This window comes from Mus caroli, unplaced genomic scaffold, assembly GCF_978045245.1.
Source record: "Mus caroli unplaced genomic scaffold, Mus_caroli_1 scaffold_11, whole genome shotgun sequence".
NCBI classification, from domain to species: Eukaryota; Metazoa; Chordata; class Mammalia; order Rodentia; family Muridae; genus Mus; species Mus caroli.
Genome location: NW_028227266.1, coordinates 55962660 through 55982717, shown reverse-complemented (window position 1 = coordinate 55982717; position 20058 = coordinate 55962660). Strand labels below are relative to the sequence as shown.

General features: G+C 51.1%; 1 protein-coding gene across 2 annotated transcripts; it reads left to right on the top strand.

Moving 5' to 3' along the window:
• Positions 1–5907: 5907 nt before the first annotated feature.
• Positions 5908–19445, top strand: Lman1l (lectin, mannose binding 1 like). Of its 2 annotated transcripts, XM_085828265.1 has the most exons (14): positions 5908–5980; positions 6013–6249; positions 10745–10899; positions 10998–11105; positions 11199–11257; positions 12645–12744; positions 13111–13234; positions 14199–14254; positions 14933–15065; positions 15607–15758; positions 16760–16827; positions 17530–17653; positions 18258–18385; positions 19313–19445. In XM_085828265.1, the coding sequence occupies exons 1-14, from the start codon at positions 5908–5910 to the stop codon at positions 19443–19445; spliced, it is 1650 nt and encodes a 549-aa protein (XP_085684391.1). The 2 variants fall into 2 exon arrangements, with proteins under 2 accessions (XP_085684391.1, XP_085684392.1); XM_085828266.1 differs by lacking the exon at positions 5908–5980 and having other exon boundaries at positions 6072–6249; positions 19316–19445.
• Positions 19446–20058: the final 613 nt, after the last annotated feature.

Below are 20058 nucleotides of genomic sequence, written 5' to 3'. Positions count from 1 at the left end.
CCCGGCCTCGGCGCTTCCTCCGCCGAGCCTGCCTGTCTGCCCAGTCGTCTTCCCATGCCATCTTGTCCATCCCCCTGTCTCTGTGAGTGGGGCTGAGAGGGAAGCATGGCCAGGAGATGTAACCGCCTCTTTGTGTCAGCTGCACGAGCCAGTGTCCTGTGTCTGCCCGTGGGGAAGTGCTCACCGCTGTCCATCTCTGCCAGCTACTACCTGAGCCTGAGCTCCTGGGCTGCCTCGGGCTCTGGGACCGGTCCTTGGGATGCTGCTGGGGATTCTGGCTGCTTCTTCTGCCGTGTTGTCCAGGCCTGAAGCACAAAGAAGTGAAGTCCTGGCCTGGCCAGATGGGATGTGGCTCTGGGGTGAGAGCCCAGATAAACATGCCTCAGGCCATACTGACCTCAAGGGTGATGGGAAGGGGAGCCTTTGGGGCTTCTCACGTCTCATCTAACATGTGACAGCTTTGCTTTTCCCCACCCTACTGTGTGCCAAGCCCTGTGCCCTCTTGGGCTTTGCATGGAGCGAGGCATCTTTTGTCTGTCCCAACTGGGATACACAGATGGAGAATGAGGACCAGTCATGGGCTTTTCTCCCCCAGGTTGTCCAGGGCCTGCAGAGCCACAGTGGGTAGGAGAGCCTTGATTCATTGAGATGAGTGGGGAGGTTCCCCTTGTCCTGTTGTGTTCTGGCCTGAAGCTCGTCTTCTGTCTACCTCCACAGGCCCACTGTGCCCCAGCCCCTCCCAAAGCAATGCCTCCCCACAAAGCCACCCTCTGCACATACTTCAGACTAATTGTTATGAGTCACTCAACTGCAAATGGTCAAATACCTGCTGTGTGTAGACTCTACTGGATGATTCAGACAGGGAGCGGAGCAGACTGGAATCCATGGTTAAGGGGACAGTCACACAATGACAGGCTCTCATGTTGTGAAGGAATGCCTAACACAAGAGTATTGTCTATAGATCAAGAAGCAGCATTTGGGCTGAGTTCAGGATGGGTGTGAGCACAGGTGGGGCTTGTAGCCCCCGCCCCCGGGGACAGGAGACCTAGGCAGGGAAACTTGTCAAAGAGCTCTGAGAAAATGGGTGAAGATGACTCTTTACCAATGGACATTGCTGAGAGATATGAGATGGGGCTGGGGAAGGAAGGCTGTAGCCTGCATGTGGTTTTTATCAGGCCAGGAGCTCTTGGAATCCAGGAACAGGTTTGAAGCAGCAGAGACATGCCAGGTTATAGAGTTTTAAAGTGATTCCCCCTGGGTGTGTGTGAGGCAAAGAGAATAAGGATGGTAGGGGCAGATGGACTCTAGGGAAATCAAAGGGGTAACATCGGAACTTAGTCATGGGGTCAGCGTGCACCACATGAAGGAAAGGGAGGAACCAGACACCTCTGACTTCCCTGATGGGTTGTGTGTGAGGAAAACGACAGCTGGTCACCTGCCGAGGAGAGACCGGCACAGGAACTGCTGAGGGCACACTGAGTTGTGTGTCTTGGGAACTGCCGAGAGGTAGGGAATTTTTGGAACCCAGGCTGGAGAAGGAAGTTGAGAGATGCCAGTGAGTGGATTGAACCTGATGGGTGAGCATCCTATGGTAAGGGGCACAGGATGAACCCTGAGGGCGTCTTAGGACATCAGGAAGAGGAAGCCCCTGCAAAGCCAGCCCTTAGGAAGCTGAAGCAGGTAAGGCTATGAGTTAGAGGCCAACCTGGGTTACTTACTGACAGCCTGTCTTTAAATAATCAAAACTGCTTGTGCAAGACATAGAGGAGAAGCCTGAGGTGGAGCAGAGAGAGAGCCAGTGCCACCGAGGCCCAGAGACCCCTGTGGGAAAGCCATGGGGGCCTGCCTTGAAGAAGGCACCGGGACGAGACTGTTGTTGGTTTCATCCCCAGTCTGAGGAAACTGGCCTCAGGGTAGCATCTGTGTTTCGCCAGGCCCATTCCAGGAAAATGGGTCTGTAACTGGAAGACGGGAGTAGAGGGAGTAGATGGTCAGAGGCTCGTGCAGATTCCACTGTCCGAGGGAAGGACACTGACCCATGGATCATGTCCAGGTCCTGAGGGGAAAACAAGCTCTACTGAACAGGCGTGGTAGGGATGGGTGATAGAGCCAGCCTTGGAGTTGACCTCTGACACTGCAACAGAGGGAGGCACACACTGGAGCCTTGGTGAATGTTTGATGACCAAATTGAAACCAGATAGACACCACTGAAACCCTAGCACCTTTCAGGTGGGAAGGCACACGGGCCATCTTGGCTACATACAGAGTTCTAGGCCAGCCAGGACTACAAGGTGAGACCCTTTAAAGAAAAGTGTCATAATAGCTTCAGGTTGGGCTCCTTGAGTCTGTTAAACCATGCGAGGCCCAGGGCCCGCTTTCTCAGATTTTCCTGCTCCCAAACCATACCTCTCAGCTTTGAACACATCAGCCTTAGGAATCTCACAACCTCGCCGCCCATGGGCCCTTCTTTTGACAAGGGACACCCCACACACACGCATACCCCATCTCTGTCCCTTTTCCTGAGTGCCTGGTAAGTGGCACATCCTGCTGCCTTTGCATTATTGGCTGGCTGCTGCTGGCAGAAGGTGACACCCAGCAGGACTTCTGGGTACCAAGTAGTACCGTATTAGGGGTACCTTCTAGGTTAGGAATTATGTCATACTCATTTACAACAACCCAGCAGCCGCACAGATGGTTGGAGGAGAGGAGAAATGCACGCACAAAGAGAAGTAAAAGGGCTGTAGCATAGCTGACAGTGTTTGCCTATCATGCATGAAGCTCTGGGGTTGATTCCTTGTGCAGAGTCTGGGCATGGAGTCACAGGCACCTGAAAAATGGGCATAGGAGACTGCAGTGTAAGCTCATCCTCAGCTGCAAATTGATCAGAGGCTGGGCTGGGCTGGGCTGGCTAAATGAAGCCCTGTCTAAGAAAGGGGGCAGGGAGTGAAAAACTGGGCTGGTGGGTTAGAGCTCAGTTCTACCGTTGTTAAGAGCTCTTGCCTAGCATATGTGAGGTCCTGGGTTCAGTCTCCAGGACTTGATCCAGATACAAAAACACTTCAAAAAAAACAAAGCAAACAAAAAACAAAAAGGAAAGGAAGAGATGGGAGCTAGAGGCTGGAGACAAAGAGACGGGAGAGAAACTGAAGGACAGTCTCAGGTGAAAGGAGACTGGAGGGCTCAGCTACCTGTGCCCGCTTTGCCTCAGGGTCCTGGGAGCTGGGCCTGCTTCTCCATGAGGCTTTATTGCTGGCTTCTAACAGAGGATGGCTGGGAGTAGCTGGGGAGGAGTTAAAGTTCCCTCCAGCCAATCTTCCGTGAAGCCAGGAGGTGGTGTGATTCAGGTATCCATAAATGCTACAGAGAAACTTCTATCCACTTTCAGGAGTATGGGTAAGGGGTCATTGACAGGAGGAAGAACGACTCAAATGCTGCTCTATCAACACGTGGCTGTATCAACACACGGATGATGGCTCACAAAAGCCTGAGCCCTGGAGCTTGCTGCACATCTTGAAAGAAACTCCACCAAATCAGTGTCTTCCAGGGAGCTTCACCAGTCTGAACCTTCCCAACAGTTAATCCTTATAACCTTGAGGGCTCTTATCTATCTGGTCAGTTTCAGGGACTTCCTGAGTTCCCTGGATTGTGTATTTCCTGCTTCTCAATGAGCCTACCTCTAGAACTGGCAACTTAAAGAGCCTTCCCTCAGAATTTCCTGAGTCTTCAGAATTCTTTACTAAGTTTCAATGACCTTCCATCAGGGTGGTTTGTTAAACTCCAAGGAGATGAAGGAGATGATTCACAATACCTTGCTTGGATAGAGGCCCAAGTCAGGAAACAGGTGTAGGAGAACCCCAACCATCCCACCCCCACCCCATCTCCGCTGTGTAAAGAATAGAATGGATTGTAGCCCAGTGGTAGGGCTCCCTGGGTTGGATCTCCAGCATGAAAGAATAGAAAGCCGCAGACAAGCTGAGGATGTAGCTCAGTCGGAGAGTGCCTAGAATGAAGTCCTAGGCTTGATCCTCCACACCACATAAAACTGATGAAGAACCAGGCAGGAGAGACAGAACGAAGAGACAGGTGGGTCTTTAAGTTTGAGACCAGTCTGGTGTAGGTACCACATGCCAGGCCAGCCAGGGCTACAAAGTGACATCTTGTTTGAAAACAATAGTTTTTTTAACAGCTGTAAGCTGGGCCTGGTGGTGTGAACACCTTTAATTCCAGCACTCAGGAGGGAGAGGTAGGCAGACTTCTGAATTCCAGGCTAGCCTGGTCTATAGAGTGAGTTCTAGGATAGACAGGGCTACACAAAATACTGTTTCAAAACATAAATTAAAAAAAAAAAAAACCCCAAGTTGACAAATGCTGTAATTTAGACCTTGGCACAAACAAGGTAAGACCTTGAAGGTCATCAGTAGCACCATAGGAAGTCCTAGGCCTATTTGGGTGACATGAGACCTTGCTTTAAAAAAGCAGAAGATGTAATGAACCCTCAACTGTCCATTTGGACAGTGACCATCCCAGGTCTGGCCTGCATTGTCTGTACCACCAGCTTGTCCTAGGCTCTGGGACAGTTGAGAACAAATCCCAGACATATGAATTCATCCATAAAGCTTTAATGTGTTTCTCCTAAGTACTTAAAAACATAACTCGGGCTGGTGAGATGGCTCAGTGGGTAAGAGCACCCAACTGCTCTTCCGAAGGTCCAGAGTTCAAATCCCAGCAACCACATGGTGGCTCACAACCATCCGCAACGAGATCTGGCGCCCTCTTCTGGAGTGTCTGAAGACAGCTACAGTGTACTTACATATAATAAATAAATCTTTAAAAAAAAAAAAAAACATAACTCAAGTACCATATCACACCTAAAAATTAAACCATAATTCTTTGCTGTCATCGACCCATTGCTCCAGTTTCCCCAGTCATCTTATTTTTCTAGTTGGGTTAAAATTAGACTCCAGCCGAGCAGTGGTGGCGCACGCCTTTAATCCCAGCACTCGGGAGGCAGAGGCAGGCAGATTTCTGAGTTCAAGGCCAGCCTGGTCTACAGAGTGAGTTCCAGGACAGCCAGGGCTATACAGAGAAACCCTGTCTCGAAAAAAAAAAAAAAAAAAAAAGACTCCAAACAAGATATTTATAACTTGTATTTGTACTTGTTCTCCCTACAGCCTTTTCCTCCCACTGCCTTATCCATCTTTAATCCCAGCACTCTGGAGGCAGAGGCAGGCAGATCAAGGCCAGCCTGGTCTACAGAGGGAGTTCCAGGACAGTCAGGGCTACACAGAGAAAGTCTGTCTTGAAAAACCAAACCAAACAAACAACCAAACAACTAAGTACCCAGCTTCTTTTGGTTTTTAAGAGCTTTATTATGTTGCCCTGGCTGGACTGGTAACCTAGCCCTCCTGCCTCAGCCTTCTGCGTGTTGAGAGACAGGCATGTGCTACTGTGCCCAGCAGTTTTGTCTTTCAAGACACCCTTTGTTTGTGGAGGGCCCAGAGGCACTGGCAGAAGGAGTTATTGGGTATGCAGGACAACAAAGGGCCACAGCTAAAGAGAAGGGTGAAGGGACACAAGGCTCAGGGGAGAGGGGTCAGATGAGTGACCAGAGAGCAGGCTATGCATGTGCTCTTAAAGGAGCAGGATGCAAAGGACTGCCCCCCCCAAACAAACAAACAAACAAACAAGGAGGGAAGGCCAGGGCTGGGAAGAGCAGGGCCTGGCACCGAGCATTCCTGAGCACACCATCCTCTCACCAGCTGAAGGAGCAGAGGAAGAACAGGAAGATGGCCTAAGCCAAAGAACAGGGGCAAAGCTCAAGTTGGCTAGGAGCCCAGGGGATAGCCAAGGCTTCAAGTGGAGGTGAGGAAGGGTGGGGCCTGAGATCAGACCTGCAAGAGAAACAGGATGTGTGTTTTGGGGGGTGGGGGTGGAGAGCATAGAGTCAAAAATCTAGATCCTGGTCCTGGAAGGTCCTGGTGTCTCCCGGCCTGACTGCGTGGCGTCCTATAGCCCATCGTTGGCCTCACAGCCAGGATCCGTCCAGGTGCCCAGAAACCAGCTCCTTTGCAATGCTGGAGACCAGAGGCCTCTCACCTTCCCTCTGCCTCCTTTCCCTGTTGCTGGTTCTGCACGGTGCTGAAAGGAGCCAGCCCCCTCCTCGACGCAGGTTTGAGTACAAGCTCAGCTTCAAGGGACCAAGACTGGCAGTTCCTGGGGCTGGGATACCCTTCTGGAGCCACCATGGAGGTGAGGAGCAAAGGAGGACTCGCCATGTCCAGGGTCCTCCAGAGTGCTGGCGGGCCTGTAGTCCAAGGGACAGTGGATGTGAGGGGCTCTCTTCGAGAGGTAACACAGGGGTGACAGTGCCTGGCCCAGGACCCTTCCCAAACCTGTCTCCTGCTCCCCCAGGCCCTGCTGATTTGCCTATTTGTGAAGGACTCAGAGGCACCGGCAGAACAAGCTGTTGGGTAGATAGGACAGCACAGGGTCACAGCTAAAGAGAAGGACAAAGGGACTCAAGGCTCAGGGGAGAGGGGCCAGATGGATATAGACCAGGCTATACATCCTAGCTCTACCTCAGGTACCAGCTTCAGTTTTTCTTTGCCCCAGGACTTTTTTTTCCTTGCTTCTATTTGCAGCCCCCCTCTTCCTTTGCTTTGGACTGTAAACACACACGCGTGCACACGTACATTCATGCACACACCTGATGTGTCCCAGATAAGCCTCTTTTCTGCTGGCTCCATCCCATGGGACTAGAGGTCTGCTGGAAGGGCAGCACTGTGTGTCCCCCTGTTTTGTTACCTCCAGTACCAGGCTCTCCCCTTGCCTGTTGAGTGGAGATGGAAGTGGACATGAGAGGATCTTAGCCCACAGGTCTGTGCTCTGGGACTTCCAAATCCTGACTTGTCCGATCCTGTTCACCAAGGGTCTGTGATGACTTATCAAAAACCATATAATAGCCGGGCGTGGTTGCGCACGCCTTTAGTCCCAGCACTCGGGAGGCAGAGGCAGGCAGATTTCTGAGTTCAAGGCTAGCCTGGTCTACAAAATGAGTTCCAGGACAGCCAGGGCTATACAGAGAAACCCTGTCTCGGGAAAAAAAAAAAAAAACACACACACAACAGCAACAAAAAAAAAATGAAAACCAAAACTATATAATGCGCAGGATCTTACATTAGAGTAAGAAGAGAAAAGCATCAAAGACTCTGAGTTAGAGTGGAGCAGGAACTGAGTCCAGGAACATGGCTCATTTACGGATATATGGTGAAGTTTACTCAACCATGGATTTTGTTCAGAGCCTCCTAGCTGGAAAGGCAAAGAGGAGTAGATTGGGTATATTTTTTTTTCTTAGACGTAAGTTTCAAACAATGGCACAATTCCTGACTAAGATGCTCTAAGATGACAGGAACTTTGAACCTCCTCCACAGAAGGCCAGGGGATAAACGAGGGAGTGGGCTGTCTCACAGGCATGTGCTGCCTTAGGGACAGGATGGCAGAGCCAGTGCTCTGCTCAGAGCCTCACCAAAGTAAGGTGTCACAGATCCTGAGGGAGAGCAGAGGTATGTCCTCTCAGATCACCAGCTATGATTAATGTCTATCCGATCATCTCCTCGTTGGTCAGAGCCCCACCCAATGCTCCTCTCTGCCCAGCCCAGATACCCAGGACTGAGTCAGGCTCAGTCTGGGGTGAGGTCCCAGACACTCCACATAATGATGAGAACGTAAGCTTAGTCAGATAAACTTGCCTCCCACAAGTCTCCTTGGTCTGGGTGTGGTGGTGTAGGCCTGTGATCCCAGCACTTAGGAGGCTGAGGCAGGAGAATCAAGAGCATGAGGCTAGCCTGAGCTGCTTGTCAAGGCCCATTCTTTTTTATAAAAAGAGCAGAGATGGCTCAGCTAGTAAAAGCATTTGCCATGCAAGCCTGACAGCCTGCATTTGATTCTGAGAGCCCACAGTGGAAGGAGACAGTCAGCTATTGAAAAACGATTGGAAGCTGTCCTCCATCCTCAATATATGAGCCTGCATGTGAGCTTAAACACACACACACACACACACACACAAGTTTTAAAGTGTAAAAACAAAAGCAAACAAGCCGGGTGTGGTGGCGCACACCTTTAATCCCAGCACTTGGGAGGCAGAGGCAGGCAGATTTCTGAGTTCAAGGCCAGCCTGGTCTACAAAGTGAGTTCCAGGACAGCCAGGGCTATACAGAGAAACCCTGTCTCGAAAAACCAAAAAACAAACAAACAAACATGCTGGGCTAGCAATCTGCTCAGTGTTGGGCTAGCAATGCTGCTTAGCTGGCGAGTGCTTGTTTGACATGCACAAGGTCCTAGGTTAAATCCAAAATCTGTATAAAACTAGATGGGATTATAACCTGTTATCCCAGCACTCGGTAGAAATGAAGGCAGGGGGCTGGAGAGATGGCTCAGCGGTTAAGAGCGCTGACTGTTCTTTTGAAGGTCCTGAGTTCAAATCCCAGCAACCACATGGTTGCTCACAACCATCCATAATGACATTTGATGCCTTCTACTGGTGTGTCTGAAGACAGCTACAATGTACTTACATATAAATAATAAATAAATCTTTAAAAAAAAAAAAAAGAAAAGAAATGACAGCAGGAGGATCAGGAGCTGGGGTCACCTTTGGCTATCCAGAGAGTTCTAGGCCAGCCTCGTTTACATTCTAAAACTAAAACTCAAAAAATACAACTCACTTCAAGCAGTGGTGGCTTCCAGGGACTCGGGAACTGCTGTGCTTCCCCACCCACCACTGCCCTTTGCAGAGCAAACAAGCTGGATTAGCAAGCTCCGGAAAGTCTTGGCAGGGCAGGCCTTGGACCAGGTTCCAGGTTGGTAGACCAGAGTGTTGGGGAGCCAATTGGAACGGAGCCTTTGATTCCCGCCTCCAGTTCCTGCCGCGTCTACCTCAGTTTTACTCACTATTTTCCCCACCACAGGAAGTTCCTCCCACATGCCCCCCAGTGCCAGAGTCAACCTCAGACACGCCCCCAGGGCCAGGGTAATCCTCGAGCTCTCCTAGCCTGCACCCTTTCCTCACCACCCTCCCTCCAGGCCAGAGCCTGCCTCAGACCCTCTGCCACAGACCTTCCTCTTCTCGGGCTGCCCTTGGTCCCTCAGGGGCCTTCCCCAGCTTGTGCTTCTTACTTTCCCAGAACTGTTGTCTCATGGCAGGAAGGAAGCCTTAGTGGAAAGAGATGTGTTTGAGCTTCTGTAAAATGGTATCTGCTTTTTTGGAGACAGAATTGACCATGATGACAACGATGATGATGATGATGGTGGTGATGGTGATGGTGGTGGTGGTGGTGGTGGTGACGGTGTCGGTGATGGTGAGATGGTGTGTGTGTGTGTGTGTGTACATATGCATTAACCCATGCCTACACATGTGAAAGCCAGAGTTGACATTAGGGCAAAAATTCCTCAATTGCTTTTCACTTTTGTTGTTGGTGGTAGTGGTGGTTTTATGTACCCCTGGCTGTCCTGGAACTCACTCTGTAGACCAGGCTAGCCTTGAACTCAGACATCCATTTGCCTCTGCCTCCTGAGATATGTGTCAACACTGCCTGGCTGTCTTTTGTTGTTCATATTTATTTGGTTTGGTTTTTCAAGATAGAAGACTTGATACCTTTTTTAAAAGGTGATTTATTTATTTTTTATTTTTTGTGCATTGGTGTTTTGTCTGTATGAGAGTATCAGATCCCCTGGAACCAGAATTACAGACAGTTGTGAGCAGTCATGTGGATATTGGGAATCAGGTCCTCTGGAAGATCAGCCAGTGCAAAAGGAAGGGAGGGAGGGAGGGAGGGAGGGAGGGAGGGAGGGAGGAAGGAAGGAAGGAAGGAAGGAAGGAAGGAAGGAAGGAAGGAAGGAAGGAAGGAAGGAAGGAAGGAAGGAGAAAGAAAGACAAAAGACAAGGTCATTCACAGAACCCAGAGCTCACTATTCCAATTGAACTGGCTGTCCAGCAAGCCCCCAGGATGCACCTGTCTCTTTCTGGGTCTGGGGTTACAAGCCTGGCTCGCACTGCCATGCCCAGCTCCTAGAACTCAATCTGCACACCAGGCTGGCCTCCAACTCACCAAGATCCACTCTGCCTCTGCCTCCTGAGTGCTGGGATTAAAGGCGTGCGCCATCACCACCCGTCTCATGCCCAGCTTTTATGTAGATGCTGGGATCTGAACTCAGGTCCTCACACTTACACTGCAAGCTCTTTACCCACTGAGCCATCCCCCAGCCCCAGCACAGTCTGATGTAGCCAAGGATGGCCTCAAGCTGACTACATACATAGCCAAGGATGGCCTTGAATTACTGATCCTCCTGCCTCCAGCTCCTGAGAGCTAGGATTGCAGGTGTGTACCACCACACTCGGTTTTATGGGGTACTGGGGATGGAGCCCAGAGCTATGTGTGTACTAGGCAAGTAGTCTACCAAGTGAGCTCCATCCCATGTCCCATAAAATGGTATCTTATAAAAATGGATGGCACAGACATTCAGTGTGGCCCAAGTGGAACACAGTAAATTACTGTCTCTTGTTGCCTTTCCTGGGTATCACCCAGCTGGGTTCTGGTCCCATTTCCCCAGTGGACTCTTACATATCAGCAGCCAGCCACATGTCAAATGACAAAGTTTTGGTGTGAGCTCTTTCCCAGGGCTTGACTTTTGACAATGAGATAGAGATGTAGAATAGAGTCCAGTCATCCTCTACTGCCCTGCTCCACAGACGCCATCCTAGGCTTAGAGGAAGTGCGGCTGGTTCCATCCATGAAGAACCGGAGCGGTGCCGTGTGGAGCAACATCTCTGTCTCCTTCCCTTCCTGGGAGGTAGAGATGCAGATGAGAGTGACTGGACCAGGGCGCCGGGGAGCCCAGGGTGTGGTGAGTGGTCCTTACTCATATCTGTTGGGGAAGCAGGTGATAGGCCCCAGATACCAGTGTCTTACAGAGACCCTGACCTGTGGGGTGCAAACTTGCAGGCCATGTGGTACACCAAGGACAGGGCTCAAGTCGGCTCTGTTCTGGAGGAGCTAGCCTCATGGGATGGCATCGGGATCTACTTTGATTCCTCCACCAGTGATGTCCAGGTGGGTAGCCATCTCATCCTCCTGCCTGCCTGCCTTAACCCTCACCATCTTCACTCTGCCTGAGGCTCAGACTGATTGTCACCTCCCACACAGAACAGCCCTGTCATCCGAGTGCTGGCCAGTGATGGGCGTGACCTCCAGGAGCAGTCTGGGTAAGGGCCTGAGAGAACTGAGCACCCCACCCCACTCCACCCCGTTCTTGGGCTTATCAACCACTTGTACTTCTTTCCCTAGAAAATCTACCCCTCCTAGACCTGAGACCCTTGCTGATGTCTTATTCTGACCTCTGCTGCCCATGGGAACTCTTTCCCACTGGTCTGAGCTGTGCCTCAGAAACCAGACCACAGTGTGCTTGCTTTTCTGGGTGATAGCCCCATCTTTCTCCTGTCATTTAGCTCACGAGCCCTAGGTGAAGTGACAGAGGCTGGAACGATCAAGAGGGTCTCACTCACTCCAGACACCTTTATTAAGCACGGGCTGCTAGGTGAGGACATTGAGGCCACCCAGGAAGGCTGGATAACCTGATTGGCTACATACAGTGCCCAGCAAGGATCTGGGCGCTAGACACATTGTTGTGTTGTCTTTTTCTCCCAGATGAGGTAGACTCCTGTCCTTCCCCTGCTGGCTGCCTATAGCGGCTGGACTGGTTTGTCAGTGTGTCTCAGCAAACATCCTTCGGCCCATCACAATTAAGATAATTGCTGACATTTATGGAGTTGGGCTGACTGTATACCAGGCACAGTGCCCAGACATTTGACATTGTCTTGTGAACCCTCATAACACTGTTATGAGGTAGTTGCAATTATTATCCTCATTTTAAAGACAACAGTGCTGGGGTTTGGGAAGGTGCGAGAACTTGCCCAAGGTTATACAGCCATGCAGTCACTGCCTCCAATCTGGCTTCTCCCTGTTCTCTTCTGCCCAGCTCTTGGTTGAAGGTGATAGCATAGGTATCATAGTATGCACCCACGGAGTCAGAGAAACTCAGGCTCAACTCTGCTCCCAATTCCCTGAACCTGCTGAGCCTCGCTGGGGGGGAGGTGAACTAGACAAACTCTCCTTGGCCTTTAGGACAGGTCCCTTAGTGTCTGCCTCACATAGTCTGAACCTTGGTAGGTTGGGAAAGGGACAGACAGGCCTTGGAGCTTATTAAGGGAAATAGAGGGAGGAGGGAGGGAGGGAGGGAGGGAGAGAGAGAGAGGGAGGGGCAGTGGGATTAGGAGGTGAGCTAGGGGATAGATTTGGAAATCCTGTGGTTAGCCTGGGCCTCTGGCTCTGTGCAGAGCCTCCGGCTCCTGTGAGCTCTCAAGTCCCGGCTGACAGTTCCAGGCAGAACTTATGTTCTTATTCCTCCTTCTCCCGTCATGAAAGCAAACTATGGCAAAGGAGCCTCAAGGTAGACAACAGGGAGTTATCCCAAGCCAGGTCACCCCATGGGGACAGTGACACTGCAGGCTTGGACAGAGTTGCTCTTGAGACTATCCCCCATGGACTAGTCCTTTGGTCCCATGTGGCTGGCTGCATTCCAATTGTCCACAGGGATGGAAGTGTCCGGGAGCTTGGCTCCTGTCACAGGGACTTCAGGAACCGGCCGTTCCCCTTCCGAGCTCGGGTCACCTACTGGAGGCAGAGGCTGCGTGTGAGTCACCCTTGCTGTTCCTATGGGTGCCTGCGGTGGGACGAAGAGCTGCGGTGTGAGTGGAGGATACCTGGTGTCCCAACAGCCCCAGGACTGAGACCCATGTGTCACTCACACACTTGTCCTCACACCCATGTGAGGTCCCTGGTACTCCCAGACCAGTACCCACACATGATCTCCCACCAATACAAAGAACCACAAGGCTCCCGTGACGCCAACACCTGCATCCCTTTCATGCCATTATGATCCCTAGCTCTGTAGTTTCTACCCTACCTCAGGTCTGGGGAGCCGGTTAGGTGGGTAGGGGATAGTCCCTTACCCTGGGACCAGGAAGAAGCAGGAGCTCCCTCCCTCCATGTCCCTCAGGTATCTTTGAGTGGAGGCCTTACTCCTAAGGACCCTGAAGAGGTCTGTGTTGATGTGGAGCCCCTGCTTTTAGCCCCTGGAGGCTTCTTTGGGGTCTCGGCAGCCACTGGCACCTTAGCAGCAGGTGAGACCCCTACCAGGTAGGTAAGAATAGAGGGCTGTGTTTGGTGATGACAAGACCTGGTTGCAGCTTCTAAGGTGCCTTTGTACGGCATTAACCACCTCCTCAACGAGGGGCCTGAACTGGTCACACTCCCTCTCTGGCTTCTCCATCAGGAGGCCACATTGACTTTGAAAAGCTATTGAAGTCTCAGAGGGAGTCTGGGAGTGTAGCTCTGTGGGTGAGTCCTTAAGCAGCGTTCAGGGTACCAGGTGTGGTGGTGCATACCTGTGACCACAACACTTGGGACAGAGAGGTGGGGGGATGGGACGGGTCAGGAGTTTAACATTATCCTCTGCTACATAGCAAATTCAAAGGGCAGCCTGGTCTATACTAGACCCTGTCTCAAAAAAGAAAAAGCCTCAAGTGAGATGACATATGAGGAATTTTATAGTCTAATATCAATATCCAAAAGCTCACTTTACTGGATGCTGTAGGCTAGTAAAAGGAGGGATATCACAAGCTGCGTACAGAACTGGAGCAGCAGGCTATCTTGCGGTAGAAAGCCCATGGAGGGCCCCACAGCTGAAAATCAGGCTGCAACCAGAGTGTGGGAGTCTGTGGGTGCCAGGACCTCTATCTTTGGACTCTGGTACTGGGGAGTCACAGGTTTCTGAGAAGTGACATGGTTACAACTGTGATTGGGAAGCAGCCGCTGTGTGCTCGTAATTGCGGTAGTAGCTCTCTTCTGTGTCCTCTGGTCTGCTGCATGGCCCTTGGGCCCCACTCTGGCTGTGTGTGGTTCAACCCTCAAGTCCCACACACTTGTGTATTTGACCTTCATACCTTTCCAATGAAGTAAGCGAGACAAAAGTCAGAGTTGCCCAGGTTCGTGCAAGCCTCTTGTTCTCCTGGCAAATAATAGTCTGGATGGATGAGCTGCTGAGTAAAAACCTCCTCACCCCCACTTCATCTGTCCCTCTTCCAGATGACCATGATGTCCTGTCCTTCCTGACCTTCAGTTTGAGGGAACCAGGTCCAGAGGTAATGCCAGCCATGTCTGCCTGGTAGAGGTAGCTCAGAGACCCTGCCCTCCTCAGCTGCCTCCACTCATGGCAGACCTACTATCCTGGTTCTAATCCCAGCTAACTCTCTGAGTTCTACTCAAGTCAGACCTTGGGCTGGACAGTGTAGGGCCAGGGTTTGTCTTCTAAGCTTCCCAGGTGGCATACACCATTAATCCCAGCACTCAGGAGGCAGAGGTGGGTGGATTTCTGTGAGTACCCAGGCCAGGACTGCACAGTTAGGACCTTGTCTCAACAACAAAAGGAAACCAAGAAAGCCCGGGGCAGGGGTTGGGGGTAGGGAGTATGCTGGAAGGTGGGGAGGTGAGGAGTGGGTTGGAGGGGAAGAGAAGAAACACTGGTCTGAGTGAGCAGGAGGGGAGAGAAGGATGCCTGGAGGAGATGAGCTTCAAGCAACACCATACCTAAAGGCTTAAAATGTGAGGGCCTGAGCACACAGGGAATAGGAAAAGATAAAAGGATGTGGCAGACACAGCTGCAGGCTCTGTTGGGACCTGATGGTTGAGCTGGGGGTTCCTCCTTAGTCCCGGTGAGTATATGGCTGAGGAGGAAGACTGGGCTCCCAGGGTCTGCGGGGAGGCTGCCCCTCACAGTACTCCCATGCATTTGCCTTTGGGTTTTTGTCTTCCTCTTCCAGGAACCCCCCCAGCCATTCATGGAGAAGGATCAGTTGCACCTGGCCAGGAAGCTGGAAGAACTGAAGGCAAGGCTGGCCCTGGGCACCAGAGAGGCTAGCATACCACCACTGAATCCCAAAGCCCAGGAAGAAGGTAAGTACCCAGGGAACAGGCAGTTAGGACCATAGGACATTGTAGGGCTGTAGAACACCGTCCTTCGAACCAGAAACACAGTAGCCAGCAGAGAAGTAAAGACCCAAGGAGGCTGTCTCTAAGCAAAACCTGGGCTGAGCCTTCTGACCCATTCCCTTCTGACACCCTCACCCCAGATACATTCTCTCTCTCTCTCTCTCTCTCTCTCTCTCTCTCTCTCTCTCTCTCTCTCTCTCTCTGTGTGTGTGTGTGTGTGTGTGTGTGTGTGTGTGCCACAGCATTTGTGTGGCAGTGAGAGGATGACTGTGAAATCTATTCTCTCCTTCCACCTTTATATGGTGTGGGATCTGGGGACTTGAGGATCAAGCTTACATTGTCAGGTTTCCCTGACAAACACTTTTCTGTCACCCACCCTGCTTGCTGGTCCCCTGAGACCCATTTTCCAGGGGAGGTCTTAGAAGAAGGATCCTCGGCTCCCCCTGCTTCACCACAAAACAGGATTTTCTGCCCCACCCAAGCAACCTTTTGCCCCAACCCCCAGGTGAAAGGTTCTTTAACCTGGAGGATACGCTGGGCAGACAAAGCCAGATCCTACAGGCCCTCCAGGCTCTCTCCAGGCAGATGGCCCAGGCTGAGAGGCACTGGAAACAGCAGCTGGGGTCTACCTTCCAAGTCCGGCCTGAGGGAGGCTGGGTGAGTTACCCTGGGCCACGCTGAATTCCACCCAAGGGCTTGAAAGAATAATGACAGTCTAGCTCTAACCTCACCCAAGCTTGGGGGTAAAGGTGGGTAGGTCACAGGATGCAACACGGTAGTGTGTAAGAGGATACTGCTATATGGCAATTGCCCTGGAGCCACAGACTGAGCTGCAAAGAAGAGATGCCAGGTATTTGGAGTCTGGTCTATAGACAAATGGCAGAAATAGACTAGGCGCTAATTTGCATGTGGCTTCACGTGTGATTTGCATAAGACTTGCTTAAATGCTCAGTTGCACCAGAATCCTCATTTCATCTCTACTGCCACCCTGGCTCCTCCCCCAGGTGTCATTCCCTAGGATGTGCTCCAACTCGGGGAGTGAAAGCTAAACCCAGCCAAAGTGCTGGGTAGTGGTCAGAGGGAGCCAGTTGCTCTTGCAGGCGTTGCAGGGCTCTGCCAGCCCGGGCTTTAATCCTTTGTCCTCAGTCAAGACAGCCTAGGCTAGAAACTGGAATGGCACAGAAGAGAGAGATCCATTCTCCAGCTATTTCTGATCCTCCTTCAGGCCTTGGACCCCTCTTGCTTGATTGCACTTACCCTCAGAAATGTCAGCTACCTCTCCAGGTCCTTCTGCCAGACTTGGGCCCATGTACTGGATTTTAACTAGTGCTGGCCCACAGCCTAGGAGAAAGGCACAGAGAGGATTGGGTTGGGCTTCTGCCTCCCTGAGGAGACAGGGACATGTTTTAAAAGGAGAAGGATTTGTGGAAAGCCTAGAGGGCCCTTTGCGGGGAAACATCTCAGCTTTGTTGCAGAAGGAGGGTCCTCTGTAAGTCCAGATGGACAAGTGCCAGGGGTATTCAGTGTGTCCAAAAAGAAGGGCACCATGGCTATTTAATAAGGTTTCTGGAAGAAGTATGAGGTATCTATGGTAAAGGTGACTCTGAGGAGAGGGCCACTGTCCTCTGGATACTAGATAAGAGCTGGCCCTCCCATAGAACACTGCAAAGGTCAGCACCCTGCTCTATGGACAGCGGACCCTGATCCAGGCCCTGCAAGAGATGAGGTAAGAGATGAGGAGGGGTATTGAGAGAGGGAAGAAAATATCCATTATCATCCTGTCTCTATCAGAAATTTCTGCCTCCAATGCTGGAGCTACAGACACGTACAGCCATACCTGGCTTTTTACGTGTGTGGTGGGAATATGAACTCAGGTTCTTGTGCTTGCAAAGCAAGCATTCTCACCCACTGAAACATCGCCCCAGCCCCCGAGGGCATATATTTTGATAGAGGTTCTTGGAAGAAGCTCACAGCCAAGATGAGGCTCTTTGGAGGAAGTGGTCTGAGTTCATTTTGCCTCCCGTGTTCCTGAATCTCACTCTGGCACACCCATGCCTGCGGAGTGCCCCATAGAGCTCTGGGGGAGGGGAGAACCCATGCTCATTTTGGGTTCTGTGGGTGTACATCCTCCATCCTAGTGCATGGCATGTTAATTCCCCTGGAATAGAGTTGAAAGGCAGAGTCCAGAGAGCCTGAAACACAGACAGACACTTATAGAGACTTCTTTTTATAAGCTAAAGTTGTCTCAGATTTTGGGGAGAAGTTTTAGAGTAAAAACACCAACTCCCAAGGCAGGACTCTATGGATGATACATATTCTTTACCATGTACTGAGCATCGGGGATTATAGAGAAAGATTAGGTAATTTGGGTACAATCAAAGAGTAATGGATCATCTTTCTTGATTTCCGTGCCCCATCACACCACCAGGGAAGCAGCTGCCCGGATGGCTTTAGGAGCACAAGTCTTCTACCTGCCTGTGGGCACTAAGCATCACTTTTTTGAACTGGACCATATCCTCAGCCTCCTGCAGAAGGACCTCCGGGGTCTGGTGGTAAGAAGTAGTGAGTAGCACAAGGGGCTCACCCTTGAGATCTGGTCTCTCCTGCTCTTCTCCCAACACTCCTGCAGCTCCGATGCATCTGTGCCTGACAGGCACCTATGTGTGCCCGTACATGGGTGTGAAGGGACCCAGATCTCATCTCTGCACTCTCTTGCTCAGGAGGAAGGCCCACCACTCAGCACTACCCAGAGACCCCTTGGTCAGCCCACCTTGATGACCAGAAAGCAAGTGGTAGACCATGCCAAGGGCCACTCAGATTCAGTGTTGGCACCATGGTTTCCTGGGTCCCTGTCCCTCCTTGCTCTTTCCCTTGCCCTCACTTTCAGCATCCACTTCTCCTTCCCTCTCGTCTCTTAAGCTTTTAGTCTGTTGTTGACTTGAGGACCCATGTCTTACGAACTATTCCCACAAATGGATCCACGTGAGACTGGAAGATGCAGCTTTGGACACTGCCCTTTCTCCATGTTCCCTAGATGACAGCCAAGATGGCTCAAGCCTGAGGGAGATAAATAGGGACCATGTGAGGCATAGATTCCAAGTCCCCTCCCCTCACCTGGGTTAGAAGCTGAGGCAGGGTCTCATACTTCCCTTTCAGAAGAAGACAGCCAAGGCCTCTCGCCCATCTGGCTGGCTTCCAGGATCCTCCACATGTCTGCACACCAGCATCTTCCTGTTCTTCCTCCTACTCCAGACTGTAGGGTTCTTCTGCTACATGAACTTCAGGTGGGCCCTCCGACGGGCAGGACTCCCATTCTACCTGTATCAAGTGTTTCTGTTGAACTTGAACATCTACAACTGTCGAACTTGAAAGTGGGGACTCTGAGGCTCAGACGGGAGCTACCCACTTTACTAGAGGGCTGGGAGCAGAACGTAGACCAGGGACACATCATTTACAAAGCACAGATACCTTCTCAAGCCCCAGTCCCATCTGGCCCTGCCCCACAGAGCTCACTCTAGAGTGAGCATCTGAAAACTGATAGTCAGACCTTATGCCGCCAGTGCTATGACTGGAAGCTTGGAGACTTGGGGGGAAAGCAATTCATTCATCTTTAGTTAGGGTTGGGTTGAGGGAGTGGATGGGGAATCAAGGAATTGACCTGGAAAAGATATTTGATTTGGATCATTAAAGTGACTAAGAGTTTTTCAGCCTGACAAGATAGGTAAGAGGCACTGATGCAGAGGAAACAGCATCAGAAAAAGCATGGAGACATTAAACAAAACAAAACAACATCTTTAGAGGGGAAAAAGACAGTCATCGAGTACTGTTGAAGTAAAGGGCAGGGCCAATTTACAAGATTGGGCAAGGAATCTGGATGCTCTGGATTAGAAATGAATGTCTCTAATCTCAACTCTTGGAAGGCTGAGGTAGAGGGATGCTGAAATCTGGACCAACCTGGGCTGGCTACACAATGAGATCTTGTCTAAAACAAAAACAAAAGAAGAAAACCTATACCTAGAAGTGCAACTCGGGCACTAAACCACCCAGGTAGACTTCAAATGCCTGGGTGAAATGGGGACTTCATGGGATGCCAAGGGAGCCACGGAAGGTCCCAGAATGTGGCAGCCTGTCATACACTGGGTCTTGTGAGACAAGTGTGATTCTTGGTCTCTCTCAGAAGGGAGACTCAGGTAACCTTTTCTCTCTCACAGCAGGCAGGAGCTGGACAAGAGGCTTCAGGAGTACCTGTCCACAGGAAGCCTTTCTCTAGAGCCTGCATTACCCATCACCAGGACAATAGGGGTTCTGAGGAGACAGCCCATCTCCCCCAGCATGCAAGCCTGACCCAGCTCAAAGCCATGTCTTACTGGGAATAAAAAAAAATGGGGGCTAGAGGATTTAGCCAGTGGCCACATCTCAGTTTTTGGCAAGTCCATCATATTAAAGGTGACTTTCCTCTTGCTGCTTTGATACCCTTACTTATCTCCCAGCCTCACATAGTCTCTGATAGCTTCTACCTTCTCTGTGTGGGCATCAGGAAAGCAAACAGGCAAGCAGTCAAGGAGGCCAAGAGCCAGATACCCCCACACCCTTTCCCTCTGAACTAATGAAGCAAAGGGAGATAACTGTGCAAAATTCTGTCCCTAAACTCACCAAGGACAAGGACAAGTCCCTGTGTTTCCTTCTGGCTCATCTTTTCAGCGCCCCCAAACAATACTCCCCTTCCCTGAGGCTCTAGGGACAGCAGGGCAGACACGTGACAAAGGAACTGAGCACAAACTCACCGAACCATATAACTGGGATTCCTGCTTGTGCTTCTGAGGTCTCCCCCACTTCCTGGCCTTGAGCACTTTGAGGTAGATGCTAGGGTCAGTAGAGTGGAGGTGGGGGGAGGAGGAGGATGGAATGGTACATAAGGGTGGGGGTGTTTGCCCCTTGCTGCTACCGGGTGCTCCGA

What these genes read in the sequence shown, in the direction of transcription:
- Lman1l (XM_085828265.1), top strand. Translation starts at nt 5,908, where the DNA reads ATGTGTGTTTTGGGGGGTGGGGGTGGAGAGCATAGAGTCAAAAATCTA. An exon ending in ACTGGAGGCAGAGGCTGCGT is followed by an intron (nt 12,745 to 13,110) that starts GTGAGTCACCCT and finishes CATGTCCCTCAG; the next exon opens with GTATCTTTGAGTGGAGGCCT. An exon ending in TTCTGCTACATGAACTTCAG is followed by an intron (nt 18,386 to 19,312) that starts GTGGGCCCTCCG and finishes TCTCTCTCACAG; the next exon opens with CAGGCAGGAGCTGGACAAGA.